General features: G+C 38.1%; 1 protein-coding gene across 15 annotated transcripts in view; it reads right to left on the minus strand.

The window, feature by feature from the left end:
• Positions 1-20,559, minus strand: part of DST (dystonin) — a 316,607-nt gene that overhangs the window by 145,378 nt on the left and 150,670 nt on the right. For 13 of the 15 annotated variants that reach the window (XM_052809218.1, XM_052809204.1, XM_052809202.1 and 10 more), the window contains 12 exons: positions 7,912-8,024; positions 7,670-7,776; positions 7,009-7,128; positions 6,584-6,679; positions 6,378-6,505; positions 3,405-3,498; positions 2,913-3,067; positions 1,572-2,034; positions 1,356-1,484; positions 1,075-1,152; positions 800-961; positions 596-700 (listed from right to left, as the gene is read on the minus strand). In XM_052809218.1, coding sequence (XP_052665178.1) covers positions 596-700; positions 800-961; positions 1,075-1,152; positions 1,356-1,484; positions 1,572-2,034; positions 2,913-3,067; positions 3,405-3,498; positions 6,378-6,505; positions 6,584-6,679; positions 7,009-7,128; positions 7,670-7,776; positions 7,912-8,024 — 1,750 coding nt within the window. Of the gene's footprint in view, positions 1-595; positions 701-799; positions 962-1,074; positions 1,153-1,355; positions 1,485-1,571; positions 2,035-2,912; positions 3,068-3,404; positions 3,499-3,630; positions 3,896-6,377; positions 6,506-6,583; positions 6,680-7,008; positions 7,129-7,669; positions 7,777-7,911; positions 8,025-20,559 lie in introns of those variants that run through there. The other 2 variants (XM_052809216.1, XM_052809217.1) reach the window with 2 other exon arrangements.

The raw sequence follows: 20,559 nt of genomic DNA on the forward strand, positions 1-20,559 counted from the left end.
CCACAACAGCTACAATAAATTTTCTGTAAACCATTTACCTACAATATAGAGCTTGATTCAAGCCTGAAGCAAATCACATCACCTGATCAGATTTTTAGCATCCAAACAAGTTTCATAATTCACCAACAAGTAAGTTATGAAACCAACCCTAAACCATAACAGGAACCTGTACATATAGTAAGTGACTAGAACAGCTCTACTGAAAGTTCTTTCGATCCAACAGGAGAGAAACCACACAAGGACTATTCTGTGCCCTCAGTTTGCCAATCCAATTTGCATCAATAACTATAGAAGCTGCATACATGACTAGAAACATCTGTACAGACCAACTCTGCAAATTTTAATTGTAGACTTTAAGGGGATTTTATCTAAGCAACCCAAGATGTAACCATAACTTTACAGAAGAGTTTTTACTTTTTGGAAACTGGAAGACAGATACAACAGAGATGCTGAAGAGCTAAAAAAAAGGCCCCATTATTCATAGTCTAGTTTAATTTCCTGTGAGTTAGCACTTCCCTTCTTTTCCCCCCAAAACCTAAGGTCTATCAAATCACAAAACTATTTTCTTGTTTGTGTGCTGTTTTTACTAACTTACCTCAATGGTTAGCCTGGCTGGGTGATTTTCAAGAAGCAATTGCTCAGCTATTTCTTGTACTGATTTAATAACGACTTCTTTTTGATCAAGTTCTCTCATTAATTCCTTTTTTCCAGACAAAAAAAGATAGAAACATTTTAGAAATTTCTTAAATTCTTGAAGATTATTTAATTATTCCCTCTGGATTATACTAGCAATACATACTGCATGGTATTCCTTTTTTCTTGTTATATTGGCGTTTCTTTCACTCCAGTCATATGCAACCTCTTCCTCTTCTTTTTCATTCAGCCATATCAGCTCTCTAGTAGCACGGGACACAAAATTGTGAAGAGCATCTAGATGCCTTTCTTGATTTCTTGATGTGTTCTTTATTAAAAAGAAAAAAGAAAGATTTACAAAAATCAGAATTTAAAGCCTATCCCTTATCAAAGATGACGTACACTGAAACGCTGAACATCGAAGAGGTATAACAAACTTACCAAGAGTTTTGAATACTGACTCTCCAGTTTGTGCAATTTTTCTGCATAACTGAGTTTAAGAGGGGCAGTCATTTGGATCTGTATTTGGTATATGAGGTCAAAAGGCAACAAAAAGGTTAGATATGTTAAACCATTAGATATCCTGATTTCATGATATGTCATCTAGATACCAGAAGCAAAAGTAAGACTGTGAAACCCAAACACAGTTCTAAAATTCAACATTAGTTTCTGGGTCACCCAGTAAGAAAGTAACCAAAGAATTAAAGAATATGGTGGTGTACCTCACTGATTTTAGCTTCTTTGAGGCTGGATTCAAACTCCTCAATAGCTTTGTGGACATTTTTGTGATTTTCTAAATGGCTTTCAACACTTGGTAAATCTGAACCCCATTCTGCTCGATCAAGTTGCACCTTACAAACAAGAAGGAAAAATTAGCCATGGTCTACAAGGGGTAAATGTAACTATTAGAAACAGACTGTTTCCGTAAACATCGCTACCTGCATTTCTTCTACCCAGTTCAATAGGTCCTGGACAAATTTAATGTTCACCTCTTCTTCTGTTAAATTCTGATCCACAAAAGCTGATTTCATGAGAGGTTTTCTGATTTGCATCAGTTTGAGTGTTTGCAGAGTCCCACTGTCTACTCCTGTCACATAACTTTGAATTAACCGTGGTGGGATGCCTGGTGCGTAAGTGGGAGTGATGCTTGGTGTCAGTCTGGAAGTAAGACCTGATGAAAGGCCAGATGTCAAGCTGGAAGAAGTTAAAGCAGGTGTTAAACCTTGGGTCATTGCAGCATTTAATTCAGGGGTTAGGTTTGTTGTAAATCCTGAGTTTAAGCTTTCAGTTATTCCTGATATCATCAGCTTAGTCTGCTCTGTTGTCAGTGCATGCCCCTTGTTGTACACGGAAGAACATTCGGTCCGTATGGCCATCAGTTCATCACGAAGTTTTGCAACTCTATTAAAATAAAAGAAAATAAATAAATAATTTTAAAAATTCAGTGAATGTTTATGATTAAGGTTTATCATGCTGAACTGAAAAGCAATATGAATTCACATAATCTCTCATATTTCAGTTGTACTTAAGTATTTATAAATAAGCATTTATATCAGAAAGTATAGGCTATGTCAGCCTATACTTCTATAAATACAGATAATAGATGCAGAATTCAGGCAATGACCAGAAAATCAGCATGGCATGGGTACTAGCATGCACCATACACAATTCCAGGGAACAATCAGCAAAGCAGAAATCTTACAAGATACTACATGTTGTAGTAGATCAAACACTTGCAATTCACACCCAAGGAGCTGTTATGTGCTTGATCTCACCCAGTCCAGGACAAATCCTGAACAACTTTGGAGCCACTTCTTCATAAAACAGAATTATGCTGTTTAAATGCATCTTTCTGCGAAGACTGTACACACTGCCACATATAAGCTAATGTTACCCCCGCCTATTACCTGTTAAGACACCTACAGCTATCACCAGAAATGTCGCCTCCATTTTTAAAATCAAAATTAGTGAATTCTGAAAGTATTTTAGGTGCAATAAAACAAGACAACATCTTTACACTCAGATATCTGGTAAATACTGAACATTTAAGTCATGTTCTAGTGAATGACTTAATTTTCACAGATGACTACAAACAGCTCCTCTTGTCTTCAACAATGTTTGTGGGCAATGTACCCACCAGAATACCTGATAATCTTTATTTGAGTGGCCAGTGACAGATTGAGAAGTTTATCCATAGACATAAAGATTTGAAAATGTTTTCCATAATGGGTATTCATATTTGGACATTTATTTTTTCATATAAATACACAGTAAAGTACCTTTGCACAAGCTGGTCTGCCTGGTAGTATTTTCCATCAATAAGAATTTGGGCATCAATCACTTGCTGGCGAAGAAGGTTCTCAGATTCAAGAAGATACCCAGCTATCTCTGCTTCATGTTGAAACTGGAGCCCTGATTCTAATCGCTTGGTGTCCTGAATAAATAAGAGAAAGCCATTAAGCCCTGCAGCTAAACCAAAGAGAAATGAGCTGCAAGAATCCTATTTTTTGGTAAGAACGTCTGATCTTGAAACAATTGTGAAGCATTTTATCTAACTACTGACAAAAAACCAATCTAACAGAACTCGCTCTAGGCAATTTTCAGTATTTTCTTGAAGAAATGCTAAATTAAAAATAATAGTACAATGAAAATAAAGGTAGCAGCTATTAAGTATGCACTCAAAAATCCTAAAGATTTTTTTTTTTTTTAATTAGCCATTCCAATGCAGTAAACTCATGAACATAGACAAGTAAAATCACCGACTGACTTACAGACTGCAGAGCATTCCGGGCAAGTATTAGTTTGTCCTCACAGCTCCGGCTGTCCCGCTGAATTCTGTTTGCAATCTGCTGCAGCATTTCCAACCTAGGTGGTACCAGAGCATTTCAGAAAAATAAGTAAGTATTAATGTTATTTATATTTACTATACATGTTGCATGACTTTAAAAACAAACACTCAGCATCTAACACAAAGCACAAATACATATGCCAAGTTACCTGTTGCCTTCTAAGGTGCCATTACCAAAGCTTATGCAAGATTTAACCAGTGTGGGACCACAATTAACAGAAAGAAAAGTCTCGTTAGAGTCAACGCTGGTTCGAGCGCTAGTACTGCTGCTAAACAGTGAATCACTGCTATGATAGCTGTAACTACTGCTATTCATTTTTACATCCAGAGCACAGTCCTTCTGGCTGTTTACATTTGCTGAAAAATGAAAAGATAGAAGTCCTACAAAATGTACAGCTTCTAGGGATGAAATTTCACTACTGGCTTTTGAAGCACCTAGCACTCCTTTAAATAGGCTTCAATACGCATATTCAAAACCCAGCAATTAATATTCTGCCAGCTCTTCAAAGGATTTTACCTGGGGCTATGTACACTACCTTGCTTTTGGCTTCCCTACCTTGCATTAAAGCTTTGCAAGTACAGACTAGGCAGCAACATTAGGGCGTCTCTAGGAAACTAACACACCAAATATTTTATTTAAGTGTCACTAAATGTCTCTAAGCCAAATAAGAACTTAAAGAAGTCTTTGCAGTGTTTCTCAGACTCTTCAATAAAAAGTTTCAAAAAGGAGTGAAGTGAGAACTCCGTGCTCCACGGTACGGTACAAAACACCTCCAGCTTGGGCTGATGCCTTTTCCTTCAAATGGAACTGCACAATGAAACTGGGGAAATGTTATGGTTATTCAGCTCATAATAATTTAATTTGAGACACCTGTACACCATCCAACCCACCATCATTACTCCACTGTACAAGTAGGCATGTTTACTAACTGCCCTGTCCCACTAATCTGTCCTCCTGCAAATTTCCCTTCAGCTTCTTCCACATTCAGAGCTAATTGCTTCTTGCTGTTTTGACCACAAAACAAGTAAGAAAAATCTGATCACTGCCCTTAAGTTTAACTCAGAATGTGGGCTAGGAGTGATTTTTTCAGTATTTCACCCCCTGCTTTTAGGACCTCCTGAAAACCACACCCATACCATAAGATGACTCTGTTTACGCAGAAGAGCACAGCAAAGGCATAGACACACCCCTGCAGTAATTCCAAACTCTGCTAGTTTTGCAGACTAGAGCTCAGTTTGGCACCCTACTCACTGACATGATACTAATTTTGATCCCACACACCAATCTGGCCACATGTTGTCTATCTGTGTTGATACTTTCAGATATATTCACCAGACTTGCAGGCAAAGTTTTAGTACTTGCCAAATTTCAATATTAGCTGAGGTCACATTTTTGCCACAACCAAATCCCACCTCAGGAGCTGTATCAGCACCGCCTATTAGTGAGATGCACTAGTAACCCATACAACAAACATAGATGAAGTTCTTGTGTCCAGATCAACTGACAATTTTAACTTGATCACTAAGCCAGAATCACTTAATCAACTTCTCCCTCACTTTGCAGTGACCACCACACATAGGGACAATCACCATACCATCTGTCACTTTGTGTTTACCAATCCTGAAATATGGGAAGGAGGTTTTGTTTATTTGTATTTACCTGTGCTCAGTCCATCTGAATAAAGAAGAAATAAACTACAAAGATAATCCAGCTTTCTGCAAGCATGAATACAATTCCTTTTGGCGAAGGCAGGTACCAACTTTGCCTTTGGCAGGTCAGGACAGATTAACCTGTAAGATCTATCAGGCTGTATTTCTGCTGCTGCTTTCCAGTGTTCTGCCCTGCATGGTGGGGACAACTTTGCCCTCCTCTATAGGAACTTCTTTCACAGCAGGATGCTGTGAATCAGCACCTCCCATTGAATCTGCCATTTCAGTCATGCTCTTGCTTTTCTAAGCATGACACATTTAATAAACTCTGACTGCCTTTGGGACCTTCTCTTGCTAAAATCTGTCTTTCTGAGGACTTCCTAGACAATGGTCTGGATTCTTCACGCTTAATTTCAGGTACCTAAACCAGAGAGAATGATCATGCTATTGTCACCAGAAAGTCAGTGCCAGGACTCTCTAGAAAGTGATTCAGATCTTAGGTGTCTCGTCTGGGTGCTTAAAGTTAAGCAGAATGAATCCAGACCCAAGTGACTATACCTAGCTGCAGGTAGAAGCCCAAAGAATCATTTAACTTAAGAACTAAATAAAAGTTCTTTTTGAATTAATGAATGGATAGCATCTCTGCCTGCCACAGAACTCAAAAGAGGTACCATTAAAAAGCAGAAATGCTCAAAGACTGCATCAAGATTTTAAACACGCTCTGTATGTTATTAGCGATGTACAAAACAGTGTCACACATCCTACTACCATGGAAGACTACTATGCGCTTTGCACATCTAAAAACTTTGTGTGCTCTTGAGCACAACCAACTTTTAAACAACCTCAGAACAGGACATTAGCCCATAATGCTGTGCACCAAGTGAAATATACATTTCATGTAAAGGATAAGGGTATTGCTTATATGAAATAAGAGTCCAAGTGAGACAGCAAAGTGATATGAACTTGGCTCTGACCAATTTGTACAAATAAGGTGGTTATATTCGTGTTTTAAGTGCTTTGATGACCTGAAGCACAGATACTATTCATTATGACCTTCTGAGACTATTCCATCTGGACCTGCTTCTATAAAGCAGATAAAGACTTCAGGCCTGAACAAAGGCAGAATTACTGGATCTAGAAAAATAATGTGGATGTTATCATGGAAGAAAACATTTACAAATTTTCAGTATGGGTTAAAACAACAGAATATATATTAACCAAGCCCGTCAAGTGTTCACTAGCATACCTCTCCACTTCAGGCCGAAGGGTCTTCTCTCTTTCCAGCATGGCAATAATAAGCTTTCCCCATTCTTTTTCTATATCATTTGGATGGTAGCCTTGAGGAAGTTTGATCCGTCCAAATTCTATCCAGACCTTAAAAATTCATACATATTTGTTATTTTAAGCCACAGAAAGGAACTTCTATACATTTCAATGCATGTTAAAACTTACCTCTAGCAGCTTATATAGACGTTTAATTTTCGATTTTTCTGTCTCCTTTGGTGGAATTTCTGTTTCTTTAAACTGTAAATATTGATTATAAAGTGCCTACAGAAACACAAAAACCATCATCAACTTTCACTTGCAATGAATATAATCTTACTCTCCAAACGCTCTTCTAATATTCTTCATAAGCTTACGTTCTTATATTGTTCTACTTCAGTTCTATGAAAAATGATCAGTGACAAGCTGAAGATTTGGTTTTGATTGCTCTTATGTTAGAAATGTATTTATTGTTACTTTGAAAAGGTTAAGGAGTAGTACTGTTCTACAGATGATTTGATTGTATAAATCAAAACCTACTTCATTTGTGTAAGCATGCTTTCAGTAGGATAAAGTGTCATTCCAACAAGGGAATTTAAGATGCCACACCTCACCTTCAATTCCACAGGATTGTTGGGAAATGCTCTGTCAGACATTATCGTGACATGGTGTCTGATCCACTGCATGAGGTAGTTCACCATATTCTGATATTCAACCCATTTGACTTCAACATCCTACCAAAGCACAAGCCAGGTTACAGATCAGAAGATAATCACCTGATTATTTTTGCTTTATCTTCGAAGCCTGAGGTCTTCAAACACATAGAAAAGAGATTTCTAAACCCTGCAATTCTGAAACAATATTTACTTGCTCGTTACAGCTCACTTAAAGCTTCCAAATACATGATTTCACTCTTCAGTTTTGGTCCCAAATAATTCCACTGAAACCACAAAATTTTCTAGTTTAATAGACGTCAAATTGGTAAGAATCAGAGAGGCACCATTTATAGGCCCACAACTGAAAAGTAAGAACTTTGACTCTATCTATCTTTCTCCAACTTCATGTATATTGTTTTTAGTTAATTTCTTTGCACAAATATTTTCATATTCAGAACATAAAATACCTGCTAAGCCTCTAAAATCTCAACCTAGAAAATCATGTCACAGGAAAATGTTACAGCAGTCCTATGGGAGATCCAGGTAACATTTGGGAGCTGAAGTCAAGAATTGTATTAATGAAACTCACACACCGCACAAGTATTTTTCTCCTACTTACATTTGCACTGATGCCTTCACCACCTTCTGGTACTTTGGGAAATGCATCATAAAGTGATGACACATAAGTTATTACTGACTTCTCATCAGGCGAGGAAACATCAACGTCTAAAAGAGCAAGACAGAACAGCACTTTATCACGTAGTTGTAAGAATGCCCACAAATATCCTACAACTTGCAGGCAGACTGGATTTTATTTTAAAGTTAGGGGTTTTGCAACAAAGCCCTTTGCAGTTATCTTACCTTCAGGATCCAGAAGTCTGGCAACACCAAGTTTTTCTGCTACAAAAAAAGCATGTTCTAAATTTGCAAGGTTGCTTTGAACAGCAACGGTATTCATGTCTATCAGGTCCGGCCTGTCAAATAAAAACAGTAGCACTTGATTACAGCTCTTTACCAATTTTAAACCACTGCTGTATCAGTAAATCAAACCAAGAGCATGGATGGATACAGCAACAGAGTTTTCATTAAAAAAGGACTTCCTTAAAATCATGTGAACAAGCTGAGGTCAGTGTGAAATACAAGGACCAGGCAACTATAACACTGTCAATTCTTCATCCACAAGCTAGTTTCTAGCCATCCCTTATATATCTCTCTCTATTTTCTTATGCACATTTATTCATGTGCATTGCCATTATATTATCGCACCTTGTCCTTTCCATTGCCCTTGAGGAGGTTAAACACGCTTTTCTCTTAGGACTCATTTGCATGAGGAAGTTCATTTCTACCGCCTTTACAAGTTTTTAGTCATTCTGCATCAAAGTCTTCACTGCATGTCAGAACCCATACAGAAACAAGTTCAGTCACAAAAACATCACTTTAACCAGGAAGACAAGTATTCTTACTGGGCTTTAAAGAAGTCTTGTTCAAACCGCGTTGAAGCCCTGCTTTCAGATAAACATTGCTGTCAGTTGTCTTGTAGAAAACCCTCAGCCGCATGCACTTACACCTTCACACCTTCATCCTGCTAAACTCCATTGCCAGCCACAATACTCTTGTTTTAATGGAATACTCATCTAAAGCCAATCTTACCTAAAAACATTTTTAAGGCCCATACGTATTATCCTGTACCAACATCACTACTTTAATGTTTTAAATTAATTTAAAACTTCAAAATTAATATCGTCCTTTAGGTTTGATATGTGGTGCTTGGCTTTTAGATCTTGCGATTCTCAGGGCAGAGCATGTTACTGTCTGCCTCTTTCAGCACTGCAAATCCTCTTAGCCGTAACAAATAAAAGGAAGAAGGGATTTTCAAAGATGCTGAGCAAAAACTCATCCCACTGAAGCCAACTAGAGTCATAAGGGTCTTTGCTTACTTTGCTACTAAAAACCAGACCCACACTGAAAAAACCCTAAAAAAAAAAAACCCCAAAGAAAAAAATATGACATATAAGCTTTAGTGACCAATTCAGTCCTTAAATTTTCTCATTTTTGTTTCTAGAGAAACTATTTTCTTAGTTTTACCTAGCAGAAGCTTTAAATAATTGCATCAGAGAGAAACAAAACTGTTAAATATCATGTTGTCCAAAATGAATGATAACATTTCATTTGGCAACACCCCAAATTCCCTTGATCACAAAATGGTTTTAACTTTGGGAAACTCAATACAAGCTTGTCTTTGAATTAACTACAGGGGCACTGTAAATAAAAATGTATTTCTTTTCAGCCATTTAGAATCACTGGTTTCCTTGTGCTCTTTAGAAGACAAATCTACAAGGCAGATAATAATACTGCACCTATTATTTCTTGAAAGAACATTTAATTAATAATTAAACTTGAACGGTGTAAAAAGAAACATAATCCTCCTAAACCAGCGGCAGTTTCCACTTCCAATATGCTTAGTGGCAGCACGACCAAGCTCATGCCATTCTTTGAATTTCAGTGCAATGAAAACAACGCAATGAAACCAGTATCATTTGTTGCTCTTAGCGGCACAGAAAATCCATGAAAAATAAAAAATAATACTAGAAAAGGAAACAGAGCACTCCAGTCTCTTATTTCAGCCACAATAATGGAGACGGTATGAGTAGTAAAGATTGCTTTCACAGCACAGTTTTAACAAGAGAAGCAGGTTTCTATAAGTGTACACTGTTGCTTTGGTTATTTTTTTTCACCTGCCTTCTTTACATTTGTTTCACACTTGATAAAAATGGCCCAAGAATCACTTATGCTGCTTGTTGGATTGTTAACTCTCAGAACAAGAAGGACAAGTTGTTGTAAAAGCCTTGACTATTCCCAGAAAACGAGCTGCAAGCTGCAGAGACACTGACATGATAATCTCCTTAGAATAAAGCTTTCATTAAGACGAAGAAGAGGTAAGCTTTTTCTCACTGCGATACAGGTAAAAATCAATAAAAAACAACTGCTGTTGCGTAATACATCATTTTACATTGGTGCTGTGGCTTCACGCCGCAGCTCAAGAAGAGACCACTCTGTGGGATGCCTCCCCCGCTTTTAAACATACTTTCCCATCCCTGCAACTCCTACCAGCACAGGGTTATTCCAGTTCTCCTTTAAGAACCAGGGAAAATTGCAATGAACACTGCTGTTTTCAGTTAATTATACACTTAACACATAGCATACCAGCCTAGATTAACTGGTCTATATTTACCTAAAGTCTTGATCTACCAGAAAATACTCCAGAAGATGGCAGACAGCATTTGTCTCTGTCTTGACACTGCTCACCTTCGGTTTTTTGAAGCAGAAAGAAGGCTCAACAGCCAGCTGAGAACAAGCCCACTGATGGTTTATAAAAGAGAAAAGGCAGGTATTATGACTTGAATGCAAAAGCACCTGGTACTGGCCATGGGAAGTGGACACTGCCAGGTGCTTGCAGCCTTCACCCTCTGCAGATCACCCTTTCCCCTTCCCAAATAGTAGAGGGATATGTTGCAAAGCCACAGGAAAAGGGAGTTTATCTCCCAGAGCTCAGTAAAAGACTTTTTTTAGCCCTAGAAAAATGCATCCAAAAAACATGGCTCAGGAAATCACTGATTGCCACATTGTTCCTTTTGTTTAAGAGTGTTTTCTCATGATTCTAAATAAAAATAAAAGTCGTTTTTATCTGCTGTAAGCTTGCTGAGATACCTGTCCACTAACTGGGTACACGGGAATTTGCATTTGAGCATGCACACGCGGATTTCAGTGCTGTGATCACTGATCACCATGCTGCTATGAAGAATCAAGGGAATCCAGTATTACTGAGCACAGATTGTGCAGTGAGTGTTGTGGGGCTGTATTACAAAGGCTTACAAATATTTTCCAGTATCTTTAGTATTTCATTTCTCCTTTGAATTCTGAAAAACTACTAACTGCTTATATTGCAGTTGTGATGAGTATCCTTCTAATATGTATTTATTTAATTGTCTTAATTGAAGTAAACACTAGACTTAAAAGCATCATCCATCATGGCAAACATTTTTATTTTTAAGGCTAAAGAGAAAATACATGGGTTTTGTAAAAGCTATTTGTCATGTATTATAAATATATATTTATATCAATTTGCATAGTGCTATTAGGTGGTTTTATACATACTTAAGAACAAATTAAATTAAATGCACTTTAAATAAAAGATGATGACTCTACCTGCTGTCATAATATTGTGAGTCATCTTATGGCAGATTTTTCAGTGGGCTGGGCCCTTGCCATCAAAACACACACACAAACATCCCAAACACCAGCCGAGTTGGAACATTCCATGCAAAGGAAATGCTTCTGCTGCAGCCGCACCTAAGTCAAGGGGTTTGGCTTCTACATTTTGAGTCATTAATCATTCCATTTATAAAAAGATTGGTGCCTGCCATTCAAGAACTTAGTGTAGGTGTTAGAAATTAGACACAATTTGTATCAGAAGTGAGAAAAAAAAAAAAGTGTGATTAATACCACTTCAATTAGGAAGCTGACAAAATTATGATCAATTCAAGAAAAATACCTAGCACCACAAAGAGAAGCAAGTGAACAATATCTGCAGAACAGCATAAAGAAATGAAGGGGGTTATAATGCAAGTTACATGGATCAAATGCAAGCTTTCTCCTCTGCGAAGATGCCTTGAAATGAAAGAGTAGTGCATACTAAATAAAGTTAGGCACATGTAGACTTTCTCACAGCCAGAACCCAATACCTAGTAAAAGAGTTCAAGATCCAACTAACAGCTACAATATTTGCCCGTTAAAACAAAAGGTTAGATTTGAAGGGCATTTGGTATTTCAAAGTGAAAAAGATATTTAACTGAACTTTTATTTTCCCAGTCGATGGTGAAGAGGCCACATCCTTCTCTTCACTGTTCCTGGATGACAGTTGCCCAAGTTACAACAATGTTTTAATAAAGTTAAACATATATACATCAGTGTAATATTCCATGTGAAAATACTGTTAACAGGTTCAGGAGGCTAACTGACAAGCCTGAATTTATTTACATGAACCATCTAAGCTGTTTAATCTGAACAACTCTGTTTCAGTCAGAACTGTGGACACTGCCTGATACTAAAAGGGTATTTCTTTCTTAGTTTACATTGAGCAGAAATTTTAATATAGTGAGTTTCAAGCAGAACTCTCAGAGAAAACATGACTGAAGATGCAGAGTGAAGAGTACACGTCACTATAGCTCAGTTAGTTTTTCCACTGCTGTAATTAGAAAATGCCTACAAAAATTAAACAAATCCTTTTCTTCATTGTTCACAGACAATAGAAAAGGATGGGTGCCAGACAGACTCATACGTTTTTCAGGGATGGGAGGACTACTGGAACAAATTAAAGACCATGCCAGAATACATAGTCATAAAATAAATTTTAAAAAGACAAGAATAGAGAGACTTCTCAAACAGATAGGATTCAACACATATTGCAGAAGGGAGAACAAGAAATAGACTACCATCTCTAGAGATTTGGTTATTAGCAGAAAGATTGCAAAGAAAGGAATCAGAAAATAGGAAACGTCCGTGTAAAACAGATATTTTAGCTCCATCTCTTCTAACATGTGTCTCCTTGTTACTTTCCCAGGAACTCTACAAATGAGATGATGAAACAAAATCTACTTATTATTTAACCTACTATATAGTAATGCCTACCATTTAACCAATCTCTTAACAGTTTCAAAAAAGTTGAAAAATATTTACACCAGCTTATATGTAGAGTCAATATTTGGCAACTTTAACTAAAGAATTTGTCTCCACGTCAGGTACAAATCTAAGTCTTGTTCAAAACAGCTTGCTGAAGAGCCTGCTTTATAAAGATGGAGGCATCAACACAATGAGAATGACTCCTGGACTTCAGCTAACACGTACTGTCCTTGTGACCTACACATTTCTACTGATGCCCAATGTTTGCAGATGCAGTGCTCTGTACATTGTCATGACCATGAGATCCAATTATAGTGTTGGAGGTATCCTTTGCTAATGCATATGCCTACCACAGTTATTTTCCTGATTTTTTTGTCCATCGGCACATGGGAGCTTCAATATAAAAATGCCATGTCTTAGGGGAAAAAAAGGCCACAGAGGACTAGCTGGGTTCAGTAACCCAGTTTCAGAGAACTTGGAAATGCAAGTTTCAGGGAGCAGAGTAATTCAGATTTCCTTCCACATAGTCTGATCTCTTACAGAGGAAGAAGAGGAGGTTTTCTGCTCAAAAATGGCAAGCAGGTATGACTTTGTGGCATTAAGGAGGAACAGATCTCCTCCATCATCAGAATCAAGGACCACAATATAGACACACAGAACAAGATTCTGTAGCAGGTTCCTTGGTGTCAAAAACCCCACGCTGAGGAAAGAAGGTACAATGTTGACTCCTGAGTCAACACTATCTTCCAGTATACCCTAGGCTACCCTCCTTTCAGAAGCTCTGGATCCCTTACAAAACTGTGTATTTGTCTCAGAAGAATCTATGTACAACAATCACACATGAGGAGGTTTTCTAGCTTCATTGAGTTTCTCAGTACAGAAAATGTGAGCACTAATTTCTATGCCAATGTCTGCAACTGGCAAAACTAAGTTTTGAATCACATGTCTGAACCAGGTGACCATTTTTGCCTGAAGCTCCTTAGCACTGGTCCTTGGGTTCACATGTCTGCTAGATGGATAGTTTTGCACACTACTCACAAACATTTGAGTAGAAAAGCTAGAAAATTAAACGTGAAAGATACATCATGGACATTAAGTGTGATGGAGTATCTAAACAAAGAACTGGCTGCAGCTGTCCTTCAGAGGAAATAGTCAATGGACAAGCAGGACTTCTAATCTACAGTTACAACACTATTAAGTGGAGTTGGCCAGAAAAGAAGGTTTACACGAAATAATGCACAGCCAGGTCTGATCATCAGTAATCAGCCTTGAGCATTCACAGGACATGTAACTGTAGACTGTAACTTCTAGGAAGAATGGCTTTCGTTCTTTTTAACAGATTCACCCAGATGTGACAAGAAAGAACAGAGAAAGATTTGAGAGCCTCCAGCTTCTATACTTCCATGAGATGACAAGGTCTCTATTACATATATATGAGGATGAGGAAAGTAACAAGGGGTAAGATTCAGCTCCAGATCCAGGCACCGAAATTTAGGTGTCTACATACAAGTGTCTATATGTATTTCATTATAGTTGGTGGAAATCTGGCCAACGCATCCAGTGCAACCTATCTAGCAAGCTATCCAGAACCTAAGAATTACTTCGGAGCGAGCCAAATCCACTGACTGTACTGAGTAGAAGTTTAGATAACTGCAAAGCTGTCATGAAATGTGCTGCCTCACTAAACATGCATGTTTTGAGACTGAAACTTGCAGAAAAATAAAGCAATGCTGTACATCTTAAATGCAGAATTGCTTAACTGGCTCTCACTGACTTGATAACAATGATTATTGCAGTTTTGCTTAGGACTTCTTGAAGACTTTCTCATTCAATTAACATGAAACAAATTCAAAAAGGCTACCAAAATTTTACTACTGTAATTAAGGAGATGCATGGTAGCTCATCATTCAGCACTTGACTGGAAGTTTAAAGGTGAGAAGCAGGTGAAAAGTACTGCATGAAATCCTTCTATCTTGGCCAATTGACACAAATTATTTGAAGTAATTTACATAAATATTTGACTACTTTTCAGAAATATCTTTTGGGGGGGACATATGGAAAATATTTAATGTAATCTCAAATGTGAGACTAAAATGACTGTTCAGCCATAGACTTTACAATAATATCTTCAACTAACACATGACATGGTGACACAAATAATTATCCCAACACATCAAACCACTGGGTGATGCTGAACAGTGTCATCACTGAAGTTAGGCAACACTTCAGAATTCAGGGAAAATACAAACAATTTTCTAATTGAAAACTGTCATTATAGAAAAGTTTTATCCTTACAACTGCGATAAACCAAAAAGCATGCTGCTGAATACAGCTCTGCAGATTGTCTGTTCAAATATGTGGCATATACTTTTCTCAAGGTCCACAGGTCCCCAGCCTCAATAACATACTGTGATAATGCATTTTGCATGATCATTATGCAAAATCATTACACTCGTTTTGGTTTTATCTTCTCCTGTGTTGGTATGACAGGAATGCTTGTACTATTCATGATTTTATGTGCCTCTATAGATTTCACTCAAGGGCTCTCTAAAGATGAACAATCATGCCCTTTTATTCCCTCAAGAGCTGAAGAATTCTCACGTGATCTGAACTCTTCAGCTCTCCTTTGTGTATCTTTTTCATAATATTTCATATACGTTTTCAGATACGATGAATAATTCTGAAAAAAATATTGCAAGTGACGGTGCGACAAGGGCGCACTTTTTACGGATGTTTCCTGTCTATTCTTCAGACATCCTAACATGTTATATCAAGAATTCCAGTAGAAAAAGAATGAATGTTTTAACTGCACTAAAAATAAGGAAAAAAAAGCCCTCAGGTGCCCTAACTTATTAAGTTAGCCCCTAGCAGTATACACAGCTAATTCAAATAATTCCTTCTATTGTGCATGTCCTTGATTTGACAAGCAAAGCATTTAATAAACCTACTGAAACCTCCTGTCCTACCTTTGTTTACATAGCAGAATTTTACCTGTAACTTGCCATACCAATTGATTTAGATAAAGACACAACTGAGGCACTGTAACATCAAAGACCTATCAGTTAAACATCGAGTTCAGCTTTAGCCACGCCAAATGAACCCTAATCACAACTTGGCAGTAAGTTTGCAATGTAGATTTCAAGTTCAGTATACACAGGAATGAAACTAGAAAGGATCTCAGTCAGTCCTTTTACCAGCTTTAAAACCAGATTTTACATTCTCTTTGTAATATGAGATGTTTTTGGTATTACAAAAATTCTATAGTAACTTTGCCAACTCTTTGCCTATGATAACATTTAAATAGGAATGAGGCTCACAGCTGTTAACGTCAACCCACACTGTGCAATCTAAAGAAATAACCATAAAGTACCTTTCCTTGGAGTGTCTGAATGCCAAAAAGACAATGAAGAAACCCAACCAAATGATTTTTCTGTTCTGCTCCCTGAGAAAACTACTCCAGACCCCAGAAGTGACTGCCTGATACACTAGCTTCCCAGTGGGATTAACACAGTTACCAACAGGGAAGAAGGGTGAGGTACTGCAATGAGTTCAAAAGATTTCCCAAAGGCTCCTTGTGTCATCCTGCCTTGGAAGCAACCATTTCTCCATGTGCCACGAATTTGCCAAAGGCATTGTCAGAAGACCAAGACCTCTCCCTGTCCAATTTATCGTGGACACATATGCCACCACTGCTCAGACACCATACCCTTTTGGATAAAGGCTTCTGACACCCTTAGGTGTCCTGGTCTTTACCGATCAAAGAGTAAGAGACACATGAAACCTGAAAAAAACCCTGGCGTTTCAACCCAAAGCTTTACTTTTCACTTTACTCCCATTTGGTCTAAGCAAGAGAAAAGCTTTAATTTCATCCCAGTATTTTTTTCTTCTCAGTTATAGCAAAAAGAAAACTGTTATCTGTCATTCAGCTGCTACTTTGCAGTAGAATCCAGCACAACATACACAGGGATCATTTTAAGTCCAGATCTGAAATTAATCAACCCAACTGCCTCGAAGTCTTCCATCTAATACCCGCTAAGGCTAACCACCACCACAGCACAAGATGTTAAAATTGCAGGCCTGCTTCCAGTACTATTTTAATATAGACTTTACCAAGAGGCATCACAGAATTTTTCTGAGTGCATTCAATTAAACTGCAGCTGAGGTTACTTGTTTCTAAACCCATTAGTTATATGTATATGCATACTCTGGCAAGTAACGTTAAAAGCATGTCTGCTTGTCAATATTTTTAATTATCCTGAATGCTGTTTATCTTTTCCCAAATTACCAATTCTTAATGCCAAGTTCGTTTCTTCTATGTAACAAAACCTGTTGAAAACAGTAACAACCATGCTTCTGAACAATGAGGTGGGTGGGAAGGGGGTAGGTGGCGGGGGGGGAGCAATGCAACCAAACTCACATTTTCTTTTTGTTAAAGCTGGGTAACAATAAATTACAAGTTACAAAATGGCAAGCCAAAACCAGCAGACACAACTAATCTCTTTATTCAAAACACATTCCCTAGCATTTTAAGGCTTAACACTGTGTAATATTTAGTTTCTTTCTCATTCGTTCCCCAAGGGTAGTCAACGTGTTACTGCAAATTGAGGCATCACTGCTCCTCCCCTTAAGGAATGTATTCATGTCAGCACCTGACCAGCTGCAACATGTTTTAACATAAGAGGGATGACATATGCACTGCTGGCTAGGAGCTTAGTGTTCAACTAACTATACATACATGGCAAATAATCCCAGTTCTAAACCTTGTCCTAAATCAGAACAGTTACTTAGCAGGCCGGAGTCCAGCTTGCTCCCTGCTATGCCACATTGCCAAAAACAGCCGCTTAGTAGTTCTGAAAGTATACAGAGTTACTATAGCAATATTTCAAAAGAAAAGCACTGTGGCCCTGGAAAATCTGCCTCTCGCTTTATCTGGCATTTATGGAGCGGTCACACTGCTGCTTCCTTTGGGGACATGCTCTTTGCTGCAGCTTCTATTCCTCTTCCTCCCACATGAAGCACCCAGTGTACCTACACTCTTTCGGTACTGCATTCACCGTCAGCCTCTGTTCCTCTTTCGTTTGGGAATAGTTGCTATTTTCTCCTTGGTCTCTCTTCTAAACTGTATACAACTTAAGGCATCATTAAGGCCTTGCACAAATTTTACCACTAGCAAAGGCTCCTTTGGATCAGATCGCCACATTTCTTTAACAATACAGTAAAAAACATTTTTCTTCAAACTTGTGCCCAAAATGCACCCCTTTGAACTCTATCACCACTTTCCCTCTCTGCAGCATTTCTAATACTTATCATTCTTGTTAGGTGGTGCCAAAATTTGTAAACAACTGTCTGCATGTGGTCTGGGCAAGCCTTGGTACAGCATTACATGAAATAACCTTGCTTGTTTTCTTTTCTCAAACCCTTCATGTGTATACTACAGTCCTGCTCACTTGTCTGACTGCTGCCTGACCTAAACACAGTTTATCTACGTTTTTCCTAACCAGTGTCTTTCCCATTTTGCATGGTTGCTGAAATTCACCTAAAAGCCCAGACATAACTGGATGTGTCTACGCTGGAAGTGTACAGAAGGCCAGATCAAGGGCCTGTGACTCTTTAATTGCTAGTCCTTCCCATAGCATGACCATGGCCCATTGCAACCCATGCGCTCCCAAGCAATACATGAGCCCAGTTCAAGGGACAACACTGACCCAGGACTGCCCTCAAGAGGCTGCACCCTGTCTGGGGGACAGAGGGGAGAGCTCAGCCATGCAGACACAAGCCCTGCTGTACCACTTACAAGGCCGGAGAGCAGGGGCTGGACCCGCTTCATTTACTAGAACAGACCTGACACCGGAGACTATAACTTAAAAAACCACGGATTTATCTGGGAACTGAGCTTGCAGTGCTTCCTGAATGGATGCTATTTTTCACCATGCAGGCACCACTGGGGCTACTCATTAAATGCTATTATCTAGTTCCATACTGCTCTTGCTGGAATTCCTTTCATAAATGCTAAAAGCAAAATTCCCTCTTTATTATAAAAATTGTAAGAATACAAAACTAAAGTGTAGAAAGGAGTGCACACATTGTTACAAAAAGTGTGCATGTTTGACACTGATCTTCTTTCGTTATCTTCCATACTTCTTTTTTTCTTTAGAAAGTAAGATGAACTGATCTGTAACCATGCCTATTTCCTGAGCATCAGTAGTGACTGTCCTTAATGAAGTGTCTATAGGTGCCATTTAACTGTAAATCTTACAGCTATTATTTTTGATATTTCTTAAATCCCATTTTCAGATGCTTTTTAACTGAAAGTGCCTGTAGTCCTTATGTACCAAAGGGTCAGGGCAGCCTGAGGTCAAAAAAAGCAGGTTTTTTACTTTGGTATAACTTTTTATTTCAATTTGCTTTGCTTTAAAATAAATGTATCTGCAAAGTGTAATGTATTTATAATTTAGATCACTAGCTCCAATCTGGCATGCAACCCCTAATGAAAGACGACTAACCTTCATCATTCTCTATAGACACCAACTGTTTCTATGTATTTCAACAACGGGATACAGTTCTGAAAAATTAGTATTTCTTCTTCAGGGCAAAAGTTATGTACATAAGAAAATGAAAACACAAATCAAGAGCATTTACCAAAAGCACAGTCTTAGTGACTAGAAATACACCATAGAGCCACAAGATGAAGACCCCAGTGTGTAGACGGCAGTATCTCCAGGAAAATCTGGGCATTACATGCTGACTAAAGTCAGCCTCCAACTTTGAAGTCTGGCTTACAGGTTTTTGCTGCGTATAATATGATGGTATGAAAGAAACATCGTGTACTTTTTAAACTGCCTGAAGTCAGATTTCTTCCAACACAACACACTGAAGCAAGTAACACACACCTTCAATGAAAAATTAAGCTATAAAAGGCCAATTACATAATAGATGAGACATAAAGAATATTCTTGAATCTCCTAGGCATATATGTAGCCTTACAAATGGCCTGATCACAGATCCAAAGAAAGGTGTGGAGGTTCAAAAAAGAGTTTGAAAGCTGATATATTTAAATAAAATCATACAATTACAAAAGTGGTCAAGTTCAGTATTAAAACAGACTTTTTAATGTGATCATTTTATTTGGTTTTCTATGTTAAAACAAATATTCACACAGAGTAACAGCATGAAAAGCAAAAGCCAGGGTCTGCAATGGAGCTCCCTAAGGCAGTTCTTGAGGCCGGTGTGGAGCCCCATTCCTTTCCCAGAAATTTAATCATGTACAGGATGTTTTACATTGGAAACTTTATATACTCTTCAGAAGTTCAGCCGAGTAATCTTCAATTATAAACACAGACGGCTGGAACCTGCTGAAAACATAAGCAACTTTCTCATGCAAAAACAAATTACATTTTCCTAAATTTGGAGGAAAAAAATATTTGTTGTATATGGAGTCAAACACCTCAGAGTAATTTTTTCCTCTCATTTCTGTCATTCATAAAATAACTTCCCTTTATTTAAAGAACACTGCAAAAAATCACTGCAAACTCATTCATACTCTTAAAAGAGTTAAGAGAAAAAGTGTCTGAAGGCCCTTATGAAAAGCTCTGACAACCTAACCCTTGTTGCTTGAGGGAAGAAAACAAATATACTGCATTTGCTCAGGAGAGCAGGTGACTAATCTGTGCACAAGTGATCTGGCGCCTGCACGCTGCCTGCGTCCCCAAGCTTGGTGTTGGAAGCGGAGTGCTGCCAGCACATCTGTGGGTGCAGGCAGGGCAGGGAGACAGGGAGGAACCTGGCTCACCCAGCTGCCACACACTGGCCTGCTGATCTCTGCCAAGATGC

Source organism: Harpia harpyja, chromosome 15 (assembly GCF_026419915.1).
Source record: "Harpia harpyja isolate bHarHar1 chromosome 15, bHarHar1 primary haplotype, whole genome shotgun sequence".
In the NCBI taxonomy this organism is placed as follows: Eukaryota; Metazoa; Chordata; class Aves; order Accipitriformes; family Accipitridae; genus Harpia; species Harpia harpyja.